The 27,519-nt window shown below is 41.0% G+C and overlaps 2 protein-coding genes across 4 annotated transcripts; both read right to left on the bottom strand.

The window, feature by feature from the left end:
- Window positions 1–8,484: 8,484 nt before the first annotated feature.
- LOC125904515 (coagulation factor XI-like) lies at window positions 8,485–23,096 on the bottom strand. 3 transcript variants are annotated; one of them, XM_049601971.1, is made up of 9 exons: window positions 22,936–23,088; window positions 12,753–12,909; window positions 12,307–12,416; window positions 12,050–12,212; window positions 11,722–11,840; window positions 11,503–11,635; window positions 11,294–11,400; window positions 8,925–9,084; window positions 8,485–8,761 (listed from the first exon to the last, which is right to left on the bottom strand). In XM_049601971.1, exons 1-9 carry the CDS (start codon window positions 22,994–22,996, stop codon window positions 8,659–8,661), a joined length of 1,113 nt encoding a protein of 370 aa, XP_049457928.1. In that variant the 5' UTR covers window positions 22,997–23,088; the 3' UTR covers window positions 8,485–8,658. The 3 variants fall into 3 exon arrangements, with proteins under 3 accessions (XP_049457928.1, XP_049457927.1, XP_049457929.1); XM_049601970.1 differs by lacking the exon at window positions 22,936–23,088 and adding an exon at window positions 14,520–14,672; XM_049601972.1 differs by lacking the exons at window positions 8,485–8,761; window positions 8,925–9,084; window positions 11,294–11,400; ... (3 more) ...; window positions 12,307–12,416; window positions 12,753–12,909 and adding exons at window positions 18,362–18,559; window positions 18,690–18,849; window positions 19,935–20,041; ... (3 more) ...; window positions 22,143–22,252; window positions 22,436–22,592 and having other exon boundaries at window positions 22,936–23,096.
- A 911-nt stretch (window positions 23,097–24,007) lies between these two features.
- Window positions 24,008–26,702, bottom strand: LOC125904516 (glutathione S-transferase A-like). Its single transcript, XM_049601973.1, has 6 exons — window positions 26,457–26,702; window positions 26,244–26,309; window positions 25,927–26,032; window positions 25,066–25,184; window positions 24,436–24,521; window positions 24,008–24,348 (listed from the first exon to the last, which is right to left on the bottom strand). Exons 1-6 carry the CDS (start codon window positions 26,622–26,624, stop codon window positions 24,216–24,218), a joined length of 678 nt encoding a protein of 225 aa, XP_049457930.1. The 5' UTR covers window positions 26,625–26,702; the 3' UTR covers window positions 24,008–24,215.
- Window positions 26,703–27,519: the final 817 nt, after the last annotated feature.

The following is a 27,519-nucleotide window of genomic DNA, read 5'->3' as shown; positions in this document are numbered from 1 at the left end:
CAACTGCAGTCAAAGAGCTTCCTCAGCAACTGCAGGAATTGCCTGAAAGGCAACATTGGAACTGACACATTTATACATTTGATCGATTTGCATGACTGATTGTTGACACCTTCAGCCATTGTTTGGCAGTAACCACTGTCGTCCAGGGAAAACTGTACAAATATTATCTTATTTCATCCATTGTACACAATGACAGACAGACTGTTGTTACAGCTCGTTCTCAGGTTACTTGAATCACCCATGGGCTCTCCTACTCACGCTTGCTGCACAGGTAGGGGAAATGAGTGTGTTTAGGCTCAGAGATGTGTAGGCCCACTTTTTTTCCACACAAAAAATGGATCAGGAATCAATGAGGGAACCGATGGAGACTCACACCGTTAAGCAGAATTGATAATGTCACTGGTATCAATAAAATCGTAGTCATGAATATTGAAAACATTTTCAGAGTACTGGAATACACTCAACTGAAAAGTACTGTCACTTTAAAGACATTTCATTCAGGTAAATGTACTTGTATAAAAAATGCGCTTTGATAGCATAGAAAGAGATAAAGAGATAAAGAAAACCCCAAAATAAATTACATTTCTATTTATGTGTTGCACTCTTAAACAGACAGGACTCCACCAGTCTTCTGCTTGGCAACTTTAGTCTCTCCACCCATCTGTACGTATGTCCATCCATCCCATTCTTGTGAGATTTTAACAAGGTGTTGTGGGAATTTCTTCAAATTTGGCACAGTTGTCCACTTGACAATGAACTGATTAGATTGTAATGGTCAAAGGTCACTGTAACCTTGCATCTGTCTCATTCTTGTGAACAGAGTGTCTCAACAACACCTCAAGGGAATTTCTTTAATTTTGGCACAAATGTCCACTTGAACTCAAGAATGAATTGATTAGAATTTGGTGGTTGAAGGTCAAAGATCAAGGTCCATTGACTGATTATGACACAATTTTACACAAATGTCTAATAGGCCAAACACTGGGCTGTCCAGAGGGAGTGGAAGTAGAAGTGCCTGGTGGAAGGTGAAGCATGTGTACTGAGGTCAGCATTCAACAAACATGAATAAGGCAGACAGACAAAGGCCTCAGAGGAAGGGTGGTGAGAAAAATGTTAAGTGGTAGTAGATGGCACTTGAATCTGAACGCATCAGTGGAGCGACCAGACCTCCATGTGATCCAGCAGAGTTCAGTAATGTAACAGGATGTAAGGAGTCATAGGTGGCTGAACATGACTTCTCTTACTGCCAAAAAAGTTCATGCCCAGCAACTCTATCTGAAGTTAAAATAACAAAAGGTTATTTTATGCTTTCAGTCAATATTTGCCCATCAACCCAGTATCATGTGAATATGAAACATGCATCACAGCCGTTCCAGAGGTGATACGTGCAGGTATATTACAGTTTACATTTGTATATTTGACCTGTGGCATGCATGACTTGTAGATGACAAAGTCAATACCTGGAAGTAACCACCTCTCAGTTGACTTTATATGCAATAACAAAGTAAAACAAACTTAAACTGGAAACCAGCAGGACAGAGATCAGGGATTAAAACCCAACAAAAATCATGCATATCGTTTACAGATGAAAAATGATGTTAAATGTTCAGTGCGTGGGATTTAAGTAGATATATAGGCAGAAATGGAAATATGTTGACTTAAGTACATAATCACCTGAAAATAAGAATCGTTGGGTTTTCGTTACCTTATAATGAGCTGTTTATATATCCATGCGGCGCAGGTCCTCCTCTATTGACATGTTCCACTGCCATATTTATACAATAGCCCAGGATGGACAAACCAGACACTGGCTCTAGTTAGAGGTAATCTCATTTTCTCATCAGCCACCTTAGTTATAAGCCCCTCCACAACAAGCAGCATTGCAAAATCTCAGATTTTATAGCGTTAAACTGCTTTATACAGTGTTTTTACTGGTTTTAATTACTGGGTCTGTTTGTTTTAGAGAGGACAAGATCACACGGTCTGTTTGACCTCTTCAACAATGAACATTTGGGGAATTCTAACAGGGAGAAGTTTTGCTGGTTCAGATCTGCAATCCTCACCATGCCACTAAATCATATCTTAATCTTACACACGGTTCCTTTAAGTAAAACGACCAATGCCACAATATAAATATTGCCTGCCTTATCCTCTTGAGACCCTGAGTCCTCATATGAGAACATCACATTTTGAGTTCTCTGCAACTTATACTTCATTCCACTTAACTCAGACCAGTTGTCCTTGTTCATGGACACTTTTTTGACCCATGTAGTAGTAAGTAACATAGTAAGACCACAATACACTAATCCATGTAAAAACAAGATGGCAGCCATCTCTGCCAAGTCAGTCTGGAGCCAATCCCAACACAAAAGTCATCAAGGTCCAAAACCTGACCACATGTTATGGTTGAAACTTTCTCATTTATGATTAATAATTAATAATTGATATGGCAACAAAATGGACCAATTTTAGCAACAGTAACAAGCTGAGATGCTGTTAATTCAGAAGTGCGCGTTTGAGGACGCTGGGACTTAATTATATTGACAATGTTGAGTTTTTTTATTTTTACTTTTCGGGTCCTACTGATCCAAAATAGCTAGGACAAATAAAAAATGTATGCCAAACAAAGTTAAGGTCTCAGGAGTATATGACACCATAGATACCTTATGTAGTGTCAGAACAGAGAGCCACTTATTGAGTGACTAAATGAATAACAGACACACTGAGAGAAGTAGTTTCTTGTTTGTTCTTCTTTTGAGTGTTTGAAGAATATTGTTCTTCTTTCACTTCAGGGCAAACGTGCTAACCATCATTAACTGATGCTTGTTTTCCATTTTTTTCAGGCCTTTATTAAGATAAGATAAGATAAGATACACCTTTATTGATCCCATAATTGAGAAATTCCAGTGTTACAGCAGTCAAGGAGAAAGAGTCAGATTAAAGATTTCAAAATTAAACTTAAAAAACTTAAATAACTAGGCATGCAAATAAGTACAAAAATATAAGAGACGGCGATAAATAACAATAACAATAATAATAATAATAATAATAATAATAATGAAAATAATAGGAAGTGGATAATAATGAGCAGCAGTGAATGAAAATGAGCAGTAGATAAAGGGAGCACATCTAGTGCAAGTGATTGTATGTGCAAAACAGCAGACAGCTGTGGTGTCCATAAAGTGTCCATAGTGTCAATAAAGTGTCAATAAAGTGATAAAGTTATTGCAATGAACCTAACATAGCTGTATTTTGAGTTATGCTATTGTCTAGAATATAACAGTTGCACAAAGTGTCAAATTACCGTGTTTAGATCATGTTCTGTTCGACATTTGCGGTTAATTGAGTTAGGCTGACATGCTACGTCATTGGCGCTTAGCTGCAATGTCTAATTAAAGCCACCAGATGTCACTGTTCACTCCTAAAGTTTCTTAGGCCTGCTTATAAAGTTAATGCTATAATCAATTAATATTGAAAGAAAGGTCTGAGGCTGTTGCTGTCAGTTTTTCTGTAAATTTGAATCCCTGCTTAATTTCATAGTGTTTCTGTAAATCACAAATAAAGCTCTCGTGGAAGTTCAGTCAGTCAGGAATACAATACTTTTTCATGCTTAGCCTGTAACTTTCTTCCTCACCCTGCCATGCACTCCTTGCATACATGCTCACTCTCTGTAACTAGCTGTTTGTTAGGGGCTGTCAGTGGAGTCATCAGCTGTTCAACAGCTGATTCACAATCAAACAATAGCGCTTCAAATACAATACTGTGTCAAATACAGACATGGCCGTCAAAGATCCTGTTCTTGGAATGGGATGGAAATAAAGTAACGTTTGTTCTTCCTGGTTCTCATTTTAAATGCGATTCTATTTCTGCCGCAGTCCTTTCATGCTGCAGTGTGTGCACCCTCCACCTCCCCATCACCATTAAATCTTATCAGAATCAGCCTCATTCGTCTCATCAGCCATCAACCACAAAGTCATCAGCCACCACCACCTCTACTATTGTCTAGACCAGTGTTTTTCAACCTTTTTTGAGCTAAGGCACATTTTTTTCATTGAAAAAATCACGAGGCACACCACCAGCAGAAAATGTTAAAAAATGAAACTCAGTAGCCTATATTGACCATATAAAGTCGTTCCCATCAAAGTGTCTTGAATAGGAATCAAATAAACACAAACAAAAAGTATTTTATAATCGTTCATATTTCTACTCACTCAGTGTGAAACCTGGGCCTGTTTGGATGAACACAGAGCTGATATCCTGGCAGGAATCGAAGAAAGACACACATGAAGCTCTTCCTCAACAGCTCTCAGTCTCTCTCTGTTTTTAGTTTTTATAGCAGTCAGGCTTGAAAAACTCACCTCACACAGATATGTCATGGAAAATGGGAGCAATGTCAAAATAACTTTGTTTGCCAGAATGGGGAACTCCTTGGCAGTAGCCAACCAAAAACTGTCCAAAGGTAGATCAGCAAAGCTTAGCTTTAAACCACAGTTTTGTCTCAGTTCAGTTAGTTCCTCCTGCTCCTGTAAAGTCATGTCCTTTCCACCAACTGATGCTGAGCTATATGGGTCCCTAACCCAGTCAAGGCATTCAGTGGAGGCTGAAGAGAAATAAAATGACATCTTCTCCTCAAGAGTTTTTAAATGTTTAACTATTATCTCACACAATGCAGCAGTGTTAACATCTTGCCATTGCTTGGTGAGTGTGAACATTTCAAAATTGCCACTTTTCACACGTTGTTGCCAGAGTTGCACCTTTGATCTGAATCCATTTATTTTATCTGTGATTGTAAGCAGGTTTTCATTTCGGCCTTGCATTCGTGTGTTCAGTTCATTCAGATGACAAAAAATATCTGCCAGGTATGCCAGCCTTGCACACCACTCATCACTTGCAAGCAGTTTTGCGTAATCGGACCTCTCATTTGTCAGACACACTTTAAGTTCCTCCCGCAGCTCATACACACGGGCCAAGACCTTGCCGCGCGACAACCATCGGACCTCCGTATGAAACAGCAAGGCTTTATGCTCCGCTCCCATTTCCTCACACAAAGATGCAAATATGCGACTTTTCACGGGTCATGACTTTACAAAGTTTACCATGCGCACAACATCATCCAACACAGGAACTAGGTCTGCTGGTAAAGTTCTTGGCTACGAGGGCCTCACGGTGTAAAAAACAGTGCGTAACAATCACATCTGGGTTTCTTTCCTTCACTCTGCTTACAAAGCCTTTGGTGTGCCCGACCATGGTTGCAGCTCCATCAGTGCAGACACTCGTGCAGTTTTCCCACTTATGTCCTCCTTGTTCAAGATATTCTGAAATTTCCCCTCTTGTTGTTTTTTCTGGCAATGCCTTGCAAAAAAGGAAGTTTTCTCTGACTGCGTCTCCATCTACAAAACGCACATTGGCCAAGAGTTGAGCATGTCCAGTAATATCAGTAGACTCATCAAGTTGCAATGCAAATTTACCTTACTGATATGGATCTTTTCCAAAACCACACTTTCGATGTCTGCAGACATGTCATCAATACGTCTGGAAATTGTGTTATCTGAGAGAGGGACTTTGGCTATTTCTTTAGTCGCTTCAGGTCCGAGCATCTCATTTACAATGGCTTTGCAGGCGGGAAGTATTAATGTCTCTGCCACAGTGTGCGACTTTTTTGACTTAGCAACAAGTTCAGCAACGTGGTAGCTAGCTTTAAGGGCTCTCTCATTTACCTTTGTGGTTTTTCTCATGAAAGTTGCCTGTTTCTCCTTGTGTTCACGCAGGCGAACAAAATAGTACGCATTCTTGTTTTGAAGCGAAGGGTGTTTCGTTTGGAGATGGCGTTTAAGCTTACTTGGGACCATAGCACTGTTGGATAGCTTTTCACCACACACCAAGCACAACGGAGTCGGTTTCATTGCATCCCCGGTGAAAGTAAATCCAAATGAAAGATAGCTTTCGCTGTATTGCCTCGCGCCAGAGACTTTGCTTGAGCTAACCGTCTTTGCTTTCTTTTGACCTCCACTCATACTTGGGCCTTCATCTGGGTCCGAATTTTGTCCAGGGTCCAGTTCGGAGTTAGCATCTTTCCTTTTCAAAAACTTCTCCATCACTGTCACCGTATAGTCTCGCTAGCCACAATGCCATTGTCACCGCCACCTGACGCATCCATGCATCACTAATTCTCTTCTCAAAGTACAAAGCAATTAGCTACCTGCTGCCACCTACTGATATGGAAGAGTATTACATGGTTACTCTGCCGATCACTAGACAGCACGGACACTCGACAACGGCACATTATTTGCGGATAATAATTAATTTGTTTTCATAAAATATTTTTTAGACCAATTAGGTGAAATTGGATAATTTCCCACGGCACACCAGACAATATCTCACGACACACTAGTGTGCCGTGGCACAGTGGTTGAAAAACACTGTGCTAAAGGATACGAGATCAAGTTTGCAGATTCTCAGAGGTGAGCATCAAATGTTCATGTAATCAGTTTGTGTGTGTATCATAGTGTGTATCCAACAGGACAATGAACCTAAGCACACAGCCAAGACAACACAGACGTGGTTTAGGGACAACTCTGTGAATGGCTCAGTGGGGAGAGCTGACAATGGCTGTCCATGGATCTGCTTGAGAGGAGGTGCAGAGAATGGCAGAAAATCCCCAAATCCAGGTGTGCGCAGCTTGTTGCGTCATACTCAAGAAGACATAAGGCTGTAATTGATTTCCTTGATAAGTGATACATTTACAAAAAAAGCCCCAAAAACGATTCCTGAGTCCCAGCTTCAAGCTAGAGACGCAAATGTTACTGTTTTTAAAGACACATGAAAGGTAACAAAAATATTTAAACCTACCTGTTTGTTTAAAATCTGAACTTGACAAGACTCAAATTAATGGATAACCTGGTGATGATCAGTGCTACTCTGACCTTAAGGGAACCATGAACCGTAATGGTTGTATCACCTAATCAATTAATTTTTTGCAGGTGCATCCATATTTTACTCTGCAGGGGAGAAAAACACTGAACTTGTGGTGCTGTGGCAGAATGGGGTTTAGTTATATTCCTCATCTGCATCTTAGAAAATATAAATCAGTAATAACTAGTCCATACCCATTGAGTGCACAGTTGCCCACATACAGTTTCACATGGTGTGTGTTTGGGATACAGGTCATAGGAAATTGCAGATTAAATAGTCAACTGAACCCATTAAGAAGAGCAATGTTTTCAGAGTTTTTGTGAATTTGATAGTACAATTGCTTTATTGAAAGTACAGTAGTAACATTGCCAATAGTGGGATAGTTAGTGGGCTAAAACTGTACATTAGTAGTTGAGGTAGCATGTTGAAAGGCAGATAGTTAAAGTATTTATATGTTGTATTGACTTAAAAGTGGGGCGCACTGGTAGTTCACATGGGAAAGGAGCGGCTAGCCCTTGTTGTAGCAGCATACCATACCATGACTTAGTCATACCAAAAATTAGAAAAAAACAACAACATTCGGCCACAGAGGGAGCCACAGCGATCGGTTGCATTTTAGCCATTTTTAAGCATTTTTCTGTTGTTATAGCGCCACCCAGTTGCCAATTAGAGTTAAATTTCTCCAGTCACATTCTGTTCTACATATCTACCAAGTTTAGTAAAAATCGATACGGCTGTTAGGCCTAGATAAGAAATTAGCTCTCTAGCGCCCCCATTTTGTTTGATCGGCTCAATGATGGAGGGGTCCCCTCAGATTATGTGTGGTCATATGTCTACAAAGTTGCGTGATGATCGGTGAAACCCTTGAGATGTTATACACCTTTATGTGATGAGCCACGCCCTCCGCAATATTCATTGCCTTATAGAAGCTCAGTTTAGTAAGTTTTCCAACTTTTGCCAAGAGGGAACTTTAGATATTGGTCCCTAGATTATGTTCACCCAGTTTCATGCAGATTGGTCAAACTTCCTAGGAAGAGATCGATTTGAAAAGTTTTTCAAAAAATTCAAAATGGCGGAAAATCTATATCGCCAGAAGTTAATGGTTCTTGAGGCAAATTTGTTCCTCAGGCATCATGTCTCTACAACATACAGGGCATGAGATATGCCCATTCAAAGTTTGCAATTTCAATCGGTTGCTATAGCGCCCTCCTTTGGCCAATTGATGTAATATTGCTTCATTCACATCCTCCCATGATCCTCTACCACTGTGCCAAATTTCACATGGATTGACCAAGTCAGTGAGGAGAAAAATGTGGAACAGACACACACCCACAGACAGTTTTCGTCATTATATAGTAAGATAAAACCATCATGCCTGCATTTCCTGCCTGTGACTGTGAGCTCAGGTTTACTCTGATATCCTTTAAACTGATGACCAACCTTATACACTGGTGCAGGGTAATGAAGTTTTGGCTCATCTATGATAACAGCAGTTCCTAGAAGTACCTCAGTGTGTAGTAACACAATGACAATAAAAAGTTGTATTGTGTTAATAATGATGCCTAGTGACAGTAGGTTTTATTTTTTTAATGGTAACTTGCATCAGTTATTGATATAACAGAAAAAACAGATTTAAAGAAATGATTAGACCATTATATTGTAGATACTGAGAAGTTCATCTCTGGTCTTATTGAAAAACACCAAACCCCCTCTGTTGATGACCATCCTTTATTATAGTGGAGCACTCTACACACAGTTCCTCTGGTGGAAGCCTGACACAACATTGGCCAGTTTGGTAACTTTAGGAGGAGCAGGCATGGTGATGACACGCTTAACATAGCAGCGGCGCCTAAAACACAAAACAACAACAACAACACCATCTTAAATTGGGCACAACAAATATAACTGTCATCATATTATTAAGTGTGTCTGATTGCTGAAATGTTGTTGCAGCTTTATTGACAGTATTTGTGTTTATGAAGGTTTGCATGTGTGCATAAAGAATACTGTACCAGTAACTGCGGTCAGAGAAGCTTTCATTTACGTAGGTGTAGAACTGGCAGTTAGGATCAGCAGTACAGGTGCTCTGACATATGTCTGCATTGTCCATCAGCTCAAAGCGTATGTCAGAACCTCGGAAGTCCACTCCCTCGTGAGCAAGCTTAACCCAGTCTGTCAGCAGAGAGGAACGGTTAGACTTCACCAACAATAGTATTTCAGTATTTCACTGGCAATAAACTGAAAGGATAAACAGAAAAACATTCACATGTGCTGAATGATTCCAGTCTTTGTGATATCAAATTACATAATAACCAAATCTAATATGAGAGTTTATCATTTATCTGTATGTTAGAGGAAAATGGCTGAGATTTGATTTATTATGAAATTATTGAAACATGTTGGAATTCAGTGGAAGTTGTCTTTTCATAAATACAGACAAAACATGACAAGGAAACGTCCAGATTTGGCCAGTTAGAGCACTATTCGGATTTGGTAATTTGCACCTGGATCAGGGTGATTTAACCTTACTATATAATGACGAAAACTCTCTGTCTGTGGGTGTGTGTGTGTCTGTTCTGCATTTTTCTCCTCACTGACTTACTCAATCCATGTGAAATTTGGCACAGTGGTAGAGGGTCATGCGAGGATGCGAATGAAGCAATATTACATCAATTGGCCAAAGGGGGTGCTATAGCAACCGACTGAAATTGCAAACTTTGAATGGGCATATCTCATGCCCCGTATGTCGTAGAGACATGAAACTTTGCACAGAGATGCCTCTCCTCATGAGGAACAAATTTGCCTCAAGAACCCATAACTTCCGGTTATATAGATTTTCCGCCATTTTTAATTTTTTGAAAAACACTTAAAATCGATCTCTTCCTAGTAGGGTATTAACGACTTTGATTTTTTTCAGATCGACTTATCTGTCAATAAAGTCTAAGTTGAGTCGACAAGTCATTTGATGACGTCATCACATTGACATGGCGGAGGAAAGTGAAGTATCTCCACACATGTGATGTGTGTCTGTCACTCAAGACCCGAACATACTCAGGCGTACTATTAGCGGAGCGGACTCCGCCAGGAATGTCTGCAGTCATTCGCACTTTCATAGTCGAGTGCACTTCCGCGTTGTAGTTTCCTGTAAAAATGTCCGTAAAAATCCCTGCCATGTGAAAAATACATGCCGAGCAGTCACTGGTGCGCGGAGCGAAGTCCGCATGGTCGTAAAATCTGAGCTTTGCGCGCACAGGGCTTGCGGACGTCTGCTTTGAGTCCGCGCGGACCTCCGTGGAGTCCGTTCCACGTACGTTCCGCCTGAGTATGTTCGGGACTTCAGGCGTTTTCTCAGGCCTATCACCTTCTACGTTCTCTGCAGCCGTGTCTCTTGTCTTGTTGTGGTCTTGTGTTAATTTCCCCTCTATGCGCCAAGTAACGTTACCGCCCTTTTAATGAAGTGACTATAACTATTGGTTAAGTCAAGGATAAAGTATCAACGTAAGCCAATCAGAGGCAGCGACTGCATTCTGTACACAAGCACATATACAGAGAGACAGGAAAAAAACACAGGACTTGTCGACTCCTCCTGGGGGGTGTCGACTTGTGCCACTGACGTCGACACGTCGACAAATCGTCTTTTCTGTTAATGCCCTACTTCCTAGGAAGTTTGACCGATCTGCATGAAACTCTGAACACAATCTAGGACCAATATCTTAAGTTCCCTCTTGGCAAAAGTTGGAAAACTTAAGGCAATGAATATTGCGGAGGGCGTGGCTCATCACATAAAGGTGTATAACATCTCAAGGGTTTCACCAATCACCACGCAACTTTGTAGGCATATGACCACACATAATCTGAGGGGACCCCTCCATTATTGACCTGATCAACAGAGTGAAAAAAATTGAATTTCCCCTCCGGGATTAATAAAGTATATAAAATTAAAAAAAATTAAATTAAACTAAATTAGAGAGCTAATTTCTTATCTAGGCCTAACCGCCATATCGATTTTTACTAAACTTAGTAGATATGTAGAACAGGACGCATAGGTAGAAGGTGACAAAGCTACCAATGGGTATGGACTAGTTCAATGCTACTTTGAAAAAACAGCAAAATATTAAAATGGATTAGCTGATTCTAGATAGCAAAGAATGGGCTTTCCATACATGGATCATTCTGATGAGGGTTAAACATTTTGAACAAATGCACCCTGATAACGAACCAGTTTAACTACGTAGTAACTATCTTGCTCTCTGAAACACCTCTTAGGGCCAAGTCGGGGAGGGCTAACTTTTAACGGTAACTTCCCCCTTTGAATGTTTTTGCCGAGCCAAAGTTGAAGTAAGTGGAAAATACGAAGGAAGTGTTTGTTAGTGACACATACTGTTATCCAGCTGACAGAAGTGTGCTGGGAGCCCAGACGTGACTCCTGCTTTAGCTGTGGTCACCATCTCATTTTTGTTGCCTTTCAGGTAACAGTTGAAGTTATTACTGAAAAAAAAAAAGAAAATGAAAACTCAATTAATGTACAAAGAACAGACGTGACTCAAATATTTATTTCACTCTGAGAAAGTTTTGTCACACACACAGTACCTGACAAAAGAGAAGAAGGTGCAGGACGGATGGGCAGAACACAGTGTCTGACAGTGTTCGGGAGAGGCTGCAGGCAGAGTCATGAAGTCACTTCCTGGGATGTCAGTGCTTGGGAAAAGCTTGCCCTGACATGCTGCATTAAACACAGGGAAATACAATAAGAAAGCATGCACAACAACCTGTCAAATGTTTGATTAACACCAATACCTGTTTCTGTACCTGTGTCAGAGTGTTGAGCCATTTGCACATTGTGGGAGAATCCAGATATTACACCTGTCTTTTTTTCTACAATAGGAGTCCTTGGTACGGCCCAGCTGAATTTAAGGAAGCACTTGTACCTTAAACAAAAAAAGAAATAACATAATTAGAGAATTGACCCTACACCATGTCGATGCCAGCTGGTACTTCCTTCTCATTGGTTGATTAAAACTTTTGACCTGAAACCTCCACTGTTGATGTGTCCCAGTGTGTCAGACGATGTGTGTAACAACTAGTGGGAGAGCATAAAGTGACTGCAGCAATGTAACATTATGTAATCCAGTTTTACCTGATCTTCTCTGGTGTGTAAACCCCAGTAGCATAAGTAAAGAACTGACAGGCAGGGTCCCGTGTGCATTCCCTCTGACACCCTTCATAGTCTGCTGTGAACAAGGTGCGGTAGTCTTCCCCAGGGAAGTCGATGTTCTGGTACACCTTAGACAGACAAGGCTCTGGCAGACAGACAGACAGAGTAAAGGAGAGTGTGACCATGCATCATCAATTAACTAATGGTTTTCATAATGGTTAGAATGGTGTTGACCCTACGTAAGTCTGAGCTGCAGGATTTGAGAGAAAATCCTGAGGTGACACCCAGCAGTGGAGTCCGAACACTGGGCTGTCCGCTGGGAGTGGTCTTGAGGTAGCAGTAGAAGTGCCTGCAGAGAGGGGCAGATGTTTGTGAACAGATAAAAATGGTAGTTAGTACCCATGAAAATTATATAATAAGCAGTTTTTAAAGATAATACCTTAACTGAAAAAGAGTTTAGATCAAAACTGCATGTTTTTTTCCCCTTTCATTAACATCGCTTTATGCATTCAGCACCCTCGTGACTTCTGCTATTGCATTGTAGCTCTAAATGTAAAAAACGTACAACTCCAGTTTTCACTTTTCTGAGATTAGAATTTTTTTTTTTACCGTCTTGCTAACCTCTTCTGAAGAAATAAGTATTTCTAACGTATTTCTAATTCTGTGTGTATTGCTTGTTTTGTACCTGTTGTCTCTGGTCCAGTCAGCCCTAATAAAGGTGAAGAAGAGACAGGAGGCGTGCTGAGTGCAAAGCATCTGACAGTGCTCAACATCAGGAGAGTAGACAGATGTTATGTCTGTTCCTGGGAAATCCACATTCTCCAGAAGCTGTTGACTACAGTCTAAAGAATTGGAAAAAGAAAACAGAGACTTTTATATAGTGCACCTAACGTCCTGAAGGGTGATATTTTTGTTTTATCAAGTGTGTTAGCCTATTATCTTTCAAGAGATAAAAGCTTAATTACACTGGTAAAAATAAATAATGGAACACTCATTGGTCACAGCATAACACCAAGACGGTTAAACCTCAGGGATATCAATCTGTCCACTCAGGAAGCACAAGTGATTGTCAATCAGTTTGACCTGCTTTGGTGCAAATGATAGGGACAACAGGTGCAGTGGAGAGGAACAAGCAAGACAACCCTGGTAGTCCAGCTCCTCCAAGATGGTACATCCATATATGTGGTCGCAAGGTTCACTGTGTCTTCCAGCACAGACGGCCATTACACGAGGAGAGTTGGACAGGGCTGTAGAAGGGCATCAACCCAGCAGCAGGACCAGTATCTGCTCCTTTGTGTGAGGAGAAACAGGAGGAGCACTGACAGAGCCCTACAAAATGACTTCCAGCAGGCTACTGGTATGCATGTTTCTGACCAAACTGTCACAAACAGACTCCATGAGGGTGGCATGAGGGCCCGACGTCATTTAGTGGGACCTGTGCTCACAGCCCAGTACCATGCAGCTTGATTGGCATTTGCCAGAGAACACCAGAATTGGCAGGTCTGCCACTGGTGCCCAGTTCTCTTCACAGTTGAGTGCAGGTTCACACTGAGCACATGTGACAGGCACGAAAGAGTCTGGAGACGCTGTGGTGAACGTTATGCTGCCAGTAACATCAACCAACTTGAATGGTTTGGCGGTGGGTCAGTGATGGTCTGTGGAGGCATATCATTGGTGGGTCGCACAGACCTCCATGTGATAGCCAGCGGTACCCTGACTGCTGTTAGGGACTGGGATGAAATCCTCAGAGTGACGGTCAGGCCTTACGCTGGTGCAGTGGGCCCTGGGTTCCTCCTGGTGCAGGACAATGCCTGGCCTCATGTGGCCAGAGTGTGTAGGCAGTTCCTGGATGAGGAAGGCATTGGTGCCATTGACTGGCCCTCTCGTTCTGACCTAAATCCAATTGAGCACCTATGGGACGTTATGTATCGGTGCCTTGTTGCCATCAAGTGGCGTCACAGACTGTCCAGGAGCTCACTGATGCCCTGATCCAGGTCTGGGAGGAGATCCCCCAAGACACCATCCGCCGACTCATCAGGAGCATGCCCAGACATTGTCTGGAGTGCATACAAAAATGTGGGGGGATACACACTACCAAAACATATTATGAGTTGCTGTGATGAAATTCACACAAGTTGGATCAGCCTGTGTTTCCAATTTTTTTCTTTGATTTTGGGTGAGATTCTGAATCCAGCCCTCAGTGGGTTGATGATTTAGGTTTCCACTGACCGCTGTTACGTCATTTTGTTCTCAACAAATTATATAGTGTACATCAGTAAAGATTTTCAACTTAAATAATTTGTTGGTCAAGATAATTACATGTCTGCACAAAATAAAATATATCAGGTTTCAGGACTTTAAGGCTTTGTACATTTATATGTACAAATACACATATAAAATACACTGTACCACTTATAAGTGCTGAAATGACAGTATCCAATAAATGCATTACCTTGACCAAAGGAGAGGCTGCAGATACACAGCAGACCCACTAAAATCCAATGTGTCTTCATCTTCTCAGTTTTGAAGTCAGTAACGATTCCTGAAGCACAGCTGCAGTTAAAGAGCTGGTTCTGCAACTGAGGGATGGTAAAGGGACTGTTTCTCAAGCCCCAAATTTTAAGGCAGTCCCATGCGAACTATGACCTGTTTTGTCTATTGGCTCTTTCAGCGTCCAGATTAAAATCAATATTGTGGTGTTTTATCATGAGGACCTTGGAACAGTGTTCTGTTTACTTTTGCTCTGCTGACCTATTCTTAAATGTGATTTTGCCGTTTCATTGCCAGTAAACTGTTGCTTTTATGGTATGCTGAATCCTATCACTGTTATATTTTCACCTCTTTAGAATGTGACTAAAAAGTGTCTCTTTGTGGTCTTCATATGAAAACATTTGAAAACCAGTCTATTGCCACCTTTTGGACAAATAAGGAATGACAAGAAAGCTGCAAATTCATGGATCTGAATGGCAACAAACCAAACCAAAGGACTGTCAAAGCAGCAGAGGTTTATTTGACTTTAGCAGCATCAGCTGTCAAAACTTCAAACTTGCTGTGAGAGAGCAGGTCCGATGCCTGTGGCTCAATATCTTGGTGTAGAAACTGGCAGTATACGGTTACACAGACCTCTGTAAAACACTGACCTTAAATTATTAAAGCACACAAAGCTGAAAGTCAGTTTTTAGTGAAGCTAAAATTTCCTGAATATGGCCACTGCCATAGTGTGTTGGTGACATAATTTGGAGCTAGAGTCTGTGCAATAGCGATCTCTGCTGGTATCAAGTTCCTACCCATACACCTGTCTGACCAATTGCAAACAGCACCATTGATAGCAAGCATATTGGCCTCAATCCACCCTTTTTTATCATCAAATTACTAGTTATAACTAAACTTATCAGAGGGATAAAGACTTGAATACATCAGCGCAATAAGAACGACCTTATACAGTCAGGTCCATAATTATTTGGACAATGATACAGTTGTCGTCATTTTGGCTCTGTACACCATCACAATGGGTTTTAAATGAAACAATGAATACCTGCTTAAAGTGCAGACTCTCAGCTTTCATTTAAGGCTTTTTTCAAAAATGTAGTATGAACCATGTAGGAATTACAACCATTTCTTCACACAGTCCCCCAACTTTAAGGGCTCATAAATATTTGGACAAACTAACATAATCATCAATTAAACAGTCAGTTTTAATACTTGGTTGCAAATCCTTTACAGTCAATGACTGCCTGAAGTGTTGGACACATAGGCATCACCAGATGCTGGGTTTCTTCCCTGGTGATGCTCTGCCAGCCCTTTACTGCAGCCGTCTGCACTTCCTGCTTGTGTTTTGCCCTCAGTTTTCCACTTCTTTGCCTTAAAAATGTCTTTGGTTGCTTTTGCAGTATGCTTCAGGTCAATGTCCATCTTCACTGTGAATGAAGTGTTTGGGGCTACATTATCTGCTCAGATTCAACCAAATGCTTCAAAACTCATTGGACGATGCTTCACAGTGCAGTTGGACAATGACCTGAAGCATACTGCAAAAGCAACCAAAGACATTTTTAAGGCAAAGAAGTGGAATGTTCTGCAATGGCCAAGTCATATCATCTGACCTGAATCCAATTGAGCATGCGTTTCTCTTGCTGAAGCCAAAACTGAGGGCCAAACACCCAAAACACAAGCACGAAGTGCAGACGGCTGCAGTAAAGGGCTGGCAGAGCATCACCAGGGAAGAAACCCAGCATCTGATGATGCCTATGTGTCCAACACTTCAGGCAGTCATTGACTGTAAAGGATTTGCAACCAAGTATTAAAACTGACTGTTTAATTGATGATTATGTTAGTTTGTCCAAATACTTATGAGCCCTTAAAGTTGGGGGACTGTGTGAAGAAATGGTTGTAATTCCTACATGGTTCATACTACATTTTTGAAAAAAGCCTTAAATGAAAGCTGAGAGTCTGCACTTTAAGCAGGTATTCATTGTTTCATTTAAAACCCATTGTGGTGGTGTACAGAGCCAAAATGACGACAACTGTATCATTGTCCAAATAATTATGGACCTGACTGTACCTTCTACCTCTGGGCCATATCTTCAGAAAATCTGGTATTCATTTCCACTGTTATGTCGATGACACCCAGCTCTATCTATCCATTAGGTCTACTACCACTCTCCCCCCCCAAATCCCTTTCTGACTGCATATTAGATAGTAAGTCTTGGCTTTCATGCAACTTCCTCAAACTTAACAGTGATAAAACTGAGGTTCTCCTTGTGGGTAGCAAATCTACTCTGGCTAAACTGCACAGTTTCACTCTAACCACTGATAACTCCAAAGTCAATACATCCATCCCCTCAGGTTAAGAGTCTGGGTGTCATCCTCGACAGTACACTGTCCTTTGAGGCCAACATCGATAATGTCACTCAAAAATAACAATAACTGGACAGTAACCATCTTTGGGAAAATTTTATTTGGCATGTACTTGGAGTTTTTAGTTTGAGTCATGGCCCATATGCTAACATGGAGGGGGTAGGGTTTATGACCTATACTGCAGCCAACCACCAGGGGGCGATCAAGATGTTTTGGCTTCACTTTTGAGGAGCTTTCATCTTTCATTTTTATAGACAGTCCATGCTCGGCAGCCAGTTAGCTTAGCTTAAAAAAATATACCACCCCTAAAGCTGTCTAATTAAATCAACACATTACATCCTGTTACATTCCATACAAAACAAGTTGCAGTGTAAGCTAACTGGTGGTTATGTGCTGGATTATTTCTTGACTTGGCACTTACTGTTTGGTCTGATGTTCAGACAAACAGAGCTAAATGTGTCAGTCATTTAAATCTAAGATACATCAAAATCTATGATTGTTATGATTGTCATAATTCTCTTGTTGACCTGATACAATTTCAATCAGTTACTGCCACCTACTGGTGTAAACAGAGTCCTGCAAAACCCTGACCAACGTGTGTGTGTGTGTGTGTGTGTGTGTGTGTGTGTGTGTGTGTGTGTGCGCGCATGCATGCGTGTGCGTGTCTGGAAACATATCACGCCAGCATTTCAGTCTTTTCATTGGCTCCCAGTACAACACAGAATCAACTTCTTAATTATCCTTATCCTTAATTATCTTTAAAGCACATTTAAAACAAATTTATTTAAATGCATTAGTGTAACACAAGGAATGTGCTGAAATCGAGAAAAAGAAAACAATGTCAAAATGTGTAGAGTGCTCTAGATGCTTGGGGTTGATGTCTTTGTCTTGGCATCCCTGACTTCCTCCATCTGGCCACTTTAGAGAGCCAAGAGAAAAGCCTGTGATTCTCCTTAGTTTGCTAAGGCTGTGTTGTTGTAGTCTCAGTTTCTCAACAGAAGAGCTCCTCCCTGACTGCTCGCTCCTCCAGCAGCTGGGCCAGCTGACTTTTTTGCTCTGTTTTCAGTCTTATGATGAGGATGTTGAGGCTATATGCTGCTGCAAAGCTCACAGAAAGCTTACGGATGTTCATGATCTTTTTTTACCCATTTTCCACCAACATGGAACGGGTTAAGTTCTGGTTTGCGCATCTAATTATGGAAAGTTGTGAGCATTTGACCAAAAATAAATTGGTACAAAGCCTGAAAAGCTGGTGGTTAGCTGGAACCAAAAAATTATATTGGGTAGGCAGGTTTGTATTGACCTGAAGTGTAAACCATGACAACATCGCTCATATTCTATAGGCTGAAAAGAGAGGATGGAGAAGGCAACAATGTTAAAGTCAAGTGAGAGGATACTGACATTCAAATGAATAATGCAGGCTGAAAGCAAACTGATGTTCTCTCTGTTTTATTGCTCTGTTTACACACAGAAAGAATAATCTGCAGCTTAAACAGCATTCAAATGATGTTAAACGTGTGTGTGTGTAGAGCACTCTACACACAGTTCCTCTGGTGGAAGCCTGACACAACATTGGCCAGTTTGTTAACTTTAGGAGGAGCAGGCATGGTGATGGCACGATTGATATAGCAGCGGCGCCTAAAACACAGTACAACAACACCATCTTAAATTGGGCACCACAAATATAACTCATCATATTATTAAGTGTGTCTGATTGCTGAAATGTTGTTGCAACTTTATTGACAGGTGTGCATAAAGAATACTGTACCAGTAACTGCGGTCAGAGAAGCTTTCAGTTACGTAGGCGTAGAAGTGGCAGTTAGGATCAGCAGTACAGGTGCTCTGACATATGTCTGCATTGTCCATCAGCTCAAAGCGTATGTAGGAACCTTGGAAATCTACTCCCTCGTGAGCAACCTTAACCCAGCCTGTCAGCAGAGAGGAACGGTTAGACTTCACCAACAATAGTATTTCAATATTTCACTGACACTAAACTGAAAGGATAAACAGAAAGATGTGCTGAATGATCTCCAGTCTTTGTAATATCAGATCACATAATAACCAAATCTAATATAAGAATTTGTTTCTTATCTATACATGTTAGAGGAAAATGGCTGAGAATTTGAGAAGTTATCAGCACTCAGTTACAACCTGAGCAAATCAGGCACACAACACTTGCAGGACGTAAGGCACCACCTCTGCGTGAAATAACCATGCTTTTAAGAGAGTCCTCAGACAGGCCAGTCGACAAACAACATTTCCAAAAGTGGGCCCCTCTTCCACAATGAATCAAAAAATGGGAATTGCACACCTCCAGAATGCAGAAAAGTTAATTTATTTTGTCATCAATACAAAAAAAAGCTCAACACAGAGCGCTTTTGGCCGTCCAGCCTTCCTCAGTGTGTAAGTTCATGTTCATTGTGCCTCTGATTACAAGCCTGCAGTGCAGGCTTGTAATCAGTTCCTTAAATAAATGTACAATTACATCAAAGCCTCCAGGAATCTGTAAACACTGTAGATATGAATAAATATAATACATACATATAATTGCAAACAATTCATTTCATATTCAAAAAATGAAACACAGTAACAAATGTCAGGCACCAAACTTTTCCTTATTAAGGATACAAAAATGTAAGACCCATGTAGACCTGCATCAGTGGAATGAGTTTCTCAAACAGCAAATATCTAATATCTAACTAACTAAATTATCGAGGTTGTAATGATTGCAAATAAATCCATTCAAAATTGTTTGAGAGTGTGATACTGATTATCATGCAACACTTCAAATGTACATTATCATTATGCATAAATATCAACTACAACAATAGCAAAACAGAATAAATGGGCTATGTCTGGAGGATATGATGCTTTTGTGGACTGTTGTACAAGAAAGGAGTCATATTAAAATCCTCATTCAACCCAGAAGGAACCCACCCACCCACTTACTTCAGTTGAGCCAACATTAAAGTAAGGGGAACATATGAAGGAAGCGTTTATTAGTGATACATACTGTTATCCAGCTGACAGAAGTGTGCTGGGAGCCCAGATGTGACTCCTGCTTTAGCTGTGGTCACCATGTAATCATTGTTGCCCTTCAGGTGACAGTTGAAGTTATTACTGAAAAAAAAAGTGACAAAAATGAAACCTTGAATAATATACAAAGAACAGATGCAACATAAAACCAATACTCAACCACACCACGACAGTTAAGATACTCTCAGCTAAGTTGCTGGAACAACAAATAGGCTAATATAACTCAGCACTTTCTAATTACCAGTGCAGTGCACAGACATTTTATGGGCAAGTGAAAAAAAGGGCCACCGTTTGTGAAGCACACCCTGCCAGGAGACTTCTATGTGTCTGCCGGCACCGGGAGAGCTCTTGAAGCCTTAGTGTAAACAACACAATTGTGCACATGAATGAGCAAGGAACATGTCTGTCTGAGGTGTCTCAAGATCTAAACTATATGCACCCAGCAGCTGCTACACGTTCACATTCACTTTCTATGTTTGTCATATATTTATAGCAGGCAACAACAAAGAAAGCAGTGCCATGCCTTGCACACTTTGGAGGTCTATACAATAAACAGGCATTCAAAATTAACAAATCTTTATACAAATTTGAAAAATGGTGTATTCTGAACAAATGAAATGATTAACCAAACCATCAACCCTCCAATCTACAAAGGCCTGTGTTCAGCTGCAATAATAAGGCTCAGTGCGTTCTACTGTCCTTTCCTCACTTTATTATCCATTGCTTTCCTTTGCGCTCCTCCTTTCAATTTGTTCTCCTCTTTTCTTTTTTTAATAGTCACGTACTAATAATACTCATAATTATTTCCTAAATTTGCTTTAAATATTCTTAAAGAACCCCTGAGAGCAGACGCGTGAGACAACTGCAGCTCCTCCTCTGCACTCTTTTACGCACAGAATGTTCCTGCAGCACCGAACCACATATCAGATTTGTTGAAATAAATAATCAGAGCTGCGGTGCGGCAGAAGTTAACATTATTTCAAATTTTGTTTTGGGTTATAAAGACATGTGGAAGTGGGAAAGCAGTTCGGCTTCTGTCTCCGCTCGCACCAGGCAGCTGTTGAAATCAAATCTACCTGGCTGTCCATGAAGGCAGGAGACGTTTATGCTGCTCCGCACGGTGCGTGAATTGTGTGTTAACTATGTTGACTGTGACAATATACGTTAAAGAGAAAGGGGCAGGGCTAGACACAAATGCAGTTATCAGTCATACAACAGGTGTTCAATTAAGAACTGATGCCATGCGCTAAGTTTAAAAAATAAAATGTAAAATTACTAAAAGAATAGAAAAAAAAACATCTCACAAAAGGGGCACTTATCTAGTAAAAGGCCAGAAGGGCAGGTGCTTGAGCACCACCTGAGGTCAATCTGTGCACATGCCTGCTAATTATTCATTGTCTTATTGCCACATGACAGAGAAAAGTTAAATAAATATTTATTTCACTCTGAGAAAGTTTTGTCACACACACAGTACCTGACAAAAGAGAAGAAGGCGCAGGACGGATGGGCAGAACACAGTGTCTGACAGTGTTCAGGAGAGGCTGCAGGCAGAGTCATGAAGTCACTTCCTGGGATGTCAGTGCTTGGGAAAAGCTTGCCCTGACATGCTGCATTAAACACAGGGAAATACAATAAGAAAGCATGCACAACAACTTGTCAAATGTTTGATTAATACCAATACCTGTTTGTGTACCTGTGTCAGAGTGTTGAGCCATTTGCACATTGTGGGAGAATCCAGATATTACACCTGTCTTTTTTTCTACAGTAGGGATCTTTAGTACAGGCCAGCTGAATTTTAGGTGGCACTTGTACCTTAAACAAAACAAGAAATGACATAATTAGAGAACTGACCCTGTGACATGTCTCAACAAGTTGGTACCAGCTGAGTAAAATCTTCCTTCTTGAAACATTATGTAATCCAGTTTTACCTGATCTTCTCTGGTGTGAAGACGCCATTGACATAAGTAAAGAACTGACAGGCAGGGTCCCGTGTGCATTCCCTCTGACACCCCTCATAGTCTGCTGTGAACAAGGTGCGGTAGTCTTCCCCAAAGAAGTCCACGTTCTGGTACACCTTAGACAGACAAGGCTCTGGCAGACAGACAGACAGAGTAAAGGAGAGTGTGACCATGCATCACCAATTAACTAATGGTTTTCATAATGGTTGGAATGGTGTTGAGCCTACGTAAGTCAGAGCTGCAGGATTTGAGAGAAAATCCTGAGGTGACACCCAGCAGTGGAGTCCGAACATTGGGCTGTCCGCTGGGAGTGGTCTTGAGGTAGCAGTAGAAGTGCCTGCAGAGAGGGGCAGATGTTTGTGTGTGTGTTTTTGCATCCAGAACCCTCCTGATGTCTGCTAAAAAATATATCGGAATTAGTCTCTGTTCAGATTTCTTGGCTTCTGAAAAATGTCACTCTTCTGAAGAAATACGTATTTCTAATGCATTTCTAATTCTGTGTGTACTGTTTGTTTTGTACCTGTTGTCTCTGGTCCAGTCAGCCCTAATAAAGGTGAAGAAGAGACAGGAGGCGTGCTGAGTGCAAAGCATCTGACAGTGCTCAACATCAGGAGAGTAGACAAATGTTATGTCTGTTCCTGGGAAATCAGTATTCTCCAGAAGCTGTTGACTACAGTCTAAAGAAATGGAAAAAGCAAACACAGACGTTTATATGGAGCACCTAACGTCCTGAAGGGTGATATTTTTGTTTTAACTTGTGTGCTCAAGGAATAACTTTTATCTTGTGCACACAAGTTAGCCTATTATCTTTCAAGACATAAAAGGCTAACTATCTAGTACACACAAAATAACTTGTTACTCCAAGATAATAATTTGTTCCCACAAGAAAATTTCGTGTCTACACAAAATAGAAAATATCAGGTTTCAGGACTTTAAAGCTCTGTTCATTTACATGTACAAATACACACATATTAAATACATTCTACCACTTATATATGCTGAAATTATAATATGTATTACCTTGACCAAAGGAGAGGCTGCAGATAGACAGCAGACCCACTAAAATCAAATGTGTCTCCATCTTCTCAGTTTTGAAGACAGTAACGATTCTTGAAGCACAGCTACAGTAAAAGAGCTGGTTTCTCAAGCTCCAAATTTTAAGGCAGTCCCATACAAACTATGTTAGGTCTATTGGCTCTTTCAAAGTCCATATCAAAATCAATACTGTGATGTTTTATCACGAGGACCTTGGAAGTGTTCTGTTTACTTTTGCTCTGCTGACCTATTTCTTATACCTCAAATTTAAATGTGATTTTGGTGTTCATTCCCAGTATGCTGTTGGTTTTATGGTATGTTGAATCCTATCACTGCATTATATTCTCAGAACATGCTTTTAGCTTGAGCAGCATGATTAAGCAAAACCTTTACAACTATTATGTTTTGCAGTGAATGGGGATGAATTGTTGCTTTTGGAGACCTGAAACTATCACCCGATTATGACTTTGATTTGCTTTGTTCCCAGGGTTAAACAGTTTAGTAAGATGCTGATCACAAAAAGCCAGGGATCAAGGCCATAATGGTCGATGTTCGGGGGGTTCTGAATCAGCTCACACACACAATTGCCGTACATTGTAATACTGAAACGGAGGTAACAATGACAATTTTTTATCTATTATTTTGATTACATTTGCTAATCATTTTTAACTGCCATGTCGTAGGCAGTTGGACTTAAGGTCAGATGTGAGCTCAATGACTTGGGGGCTCACACACACAGAGTTTAAAGCCTGCAACTCCACACCGGTCCGTTAGAACTGAAGAAGCCTCTTGGATGAGGTGAAACGTCTTCAAGAAATTACAATCAAGTCCAGTTGCCTACGACATAGCACTTAAGATTACCATGACCTGGATGACTGAGAACCTTCACCAACAGTTTGCTGATTATTATTTTGGACGGTAGTGCTGGTTCATTGTTGTCATGGCATAGCATTTTTCTTTTAATTTCCTGTGGTTCAAAATCTTGGTGTAAAAACCGATAGTTTACTGTTACACAGACCTCTGACACTGACCTTGAAATTATTAAAGCACACAAAGCTGAAAGTCATTTTTTATTCCTTTTGTTAACAGCACAAAAATAATCATCTGCTGTTTCTGTCACAAATTATGCACGGAAATACAAACCACAGTAACAGCAAATGTATATTTCTTCAAAATGCAGCCAGCTAGAGTAGTGCAATGCAGGGAGTGGTATTTATTACACAACAGGAACAGTTCCAGTGTGTCTGCTGATGCATGTTTGAATCTCAGATGTCTTTCAGTGTGTCTTGTGACTGTGGGTTCTCCAGCCAGGTAGGAGGCCAGGTGGCTCTGATGCTGCGTCTGTCCTTCAGACCGTTATAGTAGGCTGTCAGTTTCGGGTAACGCTCCTCAGATAGCCTATAGGGGAGAGAAAAGTTTGTGTGAACATTTGCATTAAATTTGCCCAACAGCTATAAGTTATTTCCAGTCATTTCATCCACGTACCCAAAATGGTAGAGATAAGCAATGCTTGGATAAACAGTCACATCAGCCAGTGAAAAGCTCTTCCCTGCCAGGAAAGAGCCCGATGCCTGAGAAGAAGGAGCAAAAGAGTTAGGGCTAAAGAACAGAAAATGATGATACTCATGTCAGCAGCTGAACAGGGCCGCACTTATTTACTACTATCTTTTTGCTGTTATGGATGCTATACAAGACTGATACCACTCTTATATCAATGAACTAAGAAGCTAATGTCAGCAGCATAGACTGTAGACACATCACTTCACAAAAATGAAGCCAAGATATCCTGCATACAGGCGCCGCCATCTTGTCCTGGTGACATAATTTGGAACCACAGCAATCTCTACAGATATCACGTTCCCACCCATGCACCTGTCCGACCAATCGCGAGCAGCACCATTGATAGTGAGCATACTGATTGGCACACACACCATTTTTAACATCACATTACCAGTTATAACCAAACTTTTCAGCATGATAGGAACTACCTGAAATGACAGAAACAATCTTTGGGAAAAATTTGACATGTACTTTTTTTTTATTTTGACCCATGTCCCATTTCCTCTGCAGCTCTGTGTCTTTTGTCGTGTGTGTTAAAGGAGATTTCATGTTTACCTTCTGCAGGTATCCCTCCCACAGCTTGATCTCAGTAGTCAGAGCCTCTTTGTTTCTCTTTATGGCCGAGTCGTGTCTCTCTCCCTCTGGGACCTTCCAGGTGTAGTAGATAACATCGGCTGCAAAATGTTACCACAGGCATTCAGTCGTGACGGTGGCACTCAGAGGAATGCACGATATCAGCAAACATTATCCGCTCATCATACAACATCCACTACTACACTGTGCTTAGACTAATTGGTTTTACTTCCCTAGGCGTTGAGGGTGGGGTCAGTAAGGACATTATGTAACAACAGTTTCAACGTGAAGAGAGAAAAAGTGGCTACAACAAAGTTTGAGGCAGCCTACTTAGAAACTGTTCACTTTGGGAACTGTATTTCTGATTTTGCTGCCTCTCTTGTTTTTGCAACCCTCGCCAAAAACAACCCCGTCTCATGACTTGAGCTTTGCATGCAAGCTGGTCTGAGCATGTGACCCTCTGTGGGATTAACGTTTGACCTCTCGACATCTAGCTGTTTTAAGGGGTGCACCACATGGAATTAATGCATGGTGCAATAGCTTAATAATATGAATGCACAGCTCATTAGTGCACTGTGTGTGTTTTGAGCAACTCAGGTCCTCTGAGGAGACTGAATGAAGTCCCAGAGGTTTAAGGTGGCAGCTCTGTGTATGATGTTGCCAAGAGCACTGTATTTCAAAGTCCCATAAGGCCAAAGTCTAAATGACAACAACATCAGCCAAGTCATCAAGTTATAAGTGAAACGCTGAACCTAGTGATGCCTTAATAACTTCATCTAAGTGGCTCAAAGGTGATGACTATTATTTCTTAGTAAAATACTTTTCATGTCAGGGTTAACATACCCATTTTCTGATTTAGGGTGAGACCCTCAAACATGCGCTGGTACATCTGTGCTTGCTCAGCTGGGCAGTCAGGGATCAGCTTGTTTCCCTGGGACTTGAACTGGTTCTGTTGTTGGAGACATGAAAAGACGGCTATTATGAACAGCTGCATGGCGCTCCGGTTTCTTTTCCTTTGAGGTGTAGGGTGACTGTTTGTCTTTGAGGCATTGTTGAACACACAGCACAATGAGTCCTCCTACTTATTAACTCCTTGATGGAATATGGCTACATGCATTTTTAACTAGGAGGCCTGAGTTTGCACTTGGCCAAGTTCTTACCTCTAGGTACATGCAGGCAGCGTAGGACTCATTCAGGACATAGTCTTTGTGCTTGAATGAAGGAAGCTTTAAGAAAGACAGATTGGACAGAAAACTTTATGTAACTTTTTTATTTTTCTAATAAAATGAATATAAATGTGTGCATATCAGGAAAAAAAGGCAGACTGACACTATCAGAGGAATATGTCTAAGTAATGTCTGAAATGATCTTACCTGTCCCCTGGGATTCATGTCCATGACTTGCTTGGACTTGTGCTCCATTTTCTCAAAGGAAAGCAGTTTCTGGTTGTAGCCCTTCAGGTTCTTCTCGTCCAGAGCGATCATGACCCTCCAGCAGGGAGGAGAGCCGGAGCCCCACAGCAGAGTCATGTCCTCGGCCATGGTTTCAGAGTGAGCTGCTACACCTGACTGTAGTTCAAGCTGTGAGAGGTGGAGGAAGTGGAGAGAGTGAAGCAGTAGTGTGGCAGATGTCTGTTTTATAACATGCTCCAGCCCTTTGCATCCGGATTGGTGGACTTAAGTTCCAACCCATTTTTGTGTTATCACCAAAGATTTGTGACTCAAGACAGTTGAGATAGTTCACACCCTATCCAAGCATGTTAACCCCACCTTCCGTTAAAGGGATAGTTCAGATTTTTTTTAAGTGGGCTTTCATAGGGTGCTTATCCATAGACAGTATGTTACATGCAGTAGATGTCAGTTGGCACGACCCCAGTTTGGAGAAGCAGGAAGGAAGCTGACAAGGGAGCTCAGCCGTGAACTGCTGTGGAGGTGTCTGCAACAAAATGTAAATGTATAACAAAATATCAGTGTAAGTGTATGCTACATTTAGGATATTTTCACCACCTTGCTGTCAGACGGTGATTCCCAATTGGAAAATGAAGCTGTTATATCACTCTCTTCAAAGTCAGACTCCATTGAGAAAAACAGTGATTTAACACAGAAGCTGCTGGTCCACCACTGCCCGGAACAGTTATTTTGTTTGTGTTACTGTGTGACTTTAGCATTTAAAAGGTTAATTTGGATTCAACAAAATCACATAATAGCACAAACTAACTAACTGACTGAAGCAGCTGTGGACCAGCAGCTCCCTTGTGCAGCGAACTTAAATTACTGTTTTTGTCACTGGAGTCTGGTAGTGTTGACAAAAGCATGGAGGTGGAAATGGAGCTGTTTACGGTTTCTTTGTTAGAATGTGCTAATGCATATTATCTAAATATAGCGTACACTTAAACAGATTTTTTAGGTGGCTAAAACACGTTTTGCTGCCGACACC

The sequence above is a fragment of the Epinephelus fuscoguttatus genome, linkage group LG17 (genome assembly GCF_011397635.1).
Source record: "Epinephelus fuscoguttatus linkage group LG17, E.fuscoguttatus.final_Chr_v1".
Lineage (NCBI taxonomy): Eukaryota > Metazoa > Chordata > Actinopteri > Perciformes > Serranidae > Epinephelus > Epinephelus fuscoguttatus.
The sequence above is the reverse complement of the archived record's forward strand: the minus strand, read 5'-3'. Positions and strand labels throughout refer to the sequence as shown.

Coding starts and splice junctions, on each gene's coding strand:
- LOC125904515 (XM_049601972.1), bottom strand. CDS start 22,996: ATGGAGACACATTTGATTTTAGTGGGTCTGCTGTCTATCTGCAGCCTC. Junction 22,593..22,935: donor CAGCCTCTCCTTTGGTCAAG/GTAATACATATT, acceptor CCATTTCTTTAG/ACTGTAGTCAACAGCTTCTG. Junction 20,042..21,431: donor GCCTTCTTCTCTTTTGTCAG/GTACTGTGTGTG, acceptor TTTTTTTTTCAG/TAATAACTTCAACTGTCACC.
- LOC125904516 (XM_049601973.1), bottom strand. CDS start 26,624: ATGGCCGAGGACATGACTCTGCTGTGGGGCTCCGGCTCTCCTCCCTGC. Junction 26,033..26,243: donor CTGCCTGCATGTACCTAGAG/GTAAGAACTTGG, acceptor CTCCAACAACAG/AACCAGTTCAAGTCCCAGGG. Junction 25,185..25,926: donor CACCCTAAATCAGAAAATGG/GTATGTTAACCC, acceptor AACATTTTGCAG/CCGATGTTATCTACTACACC.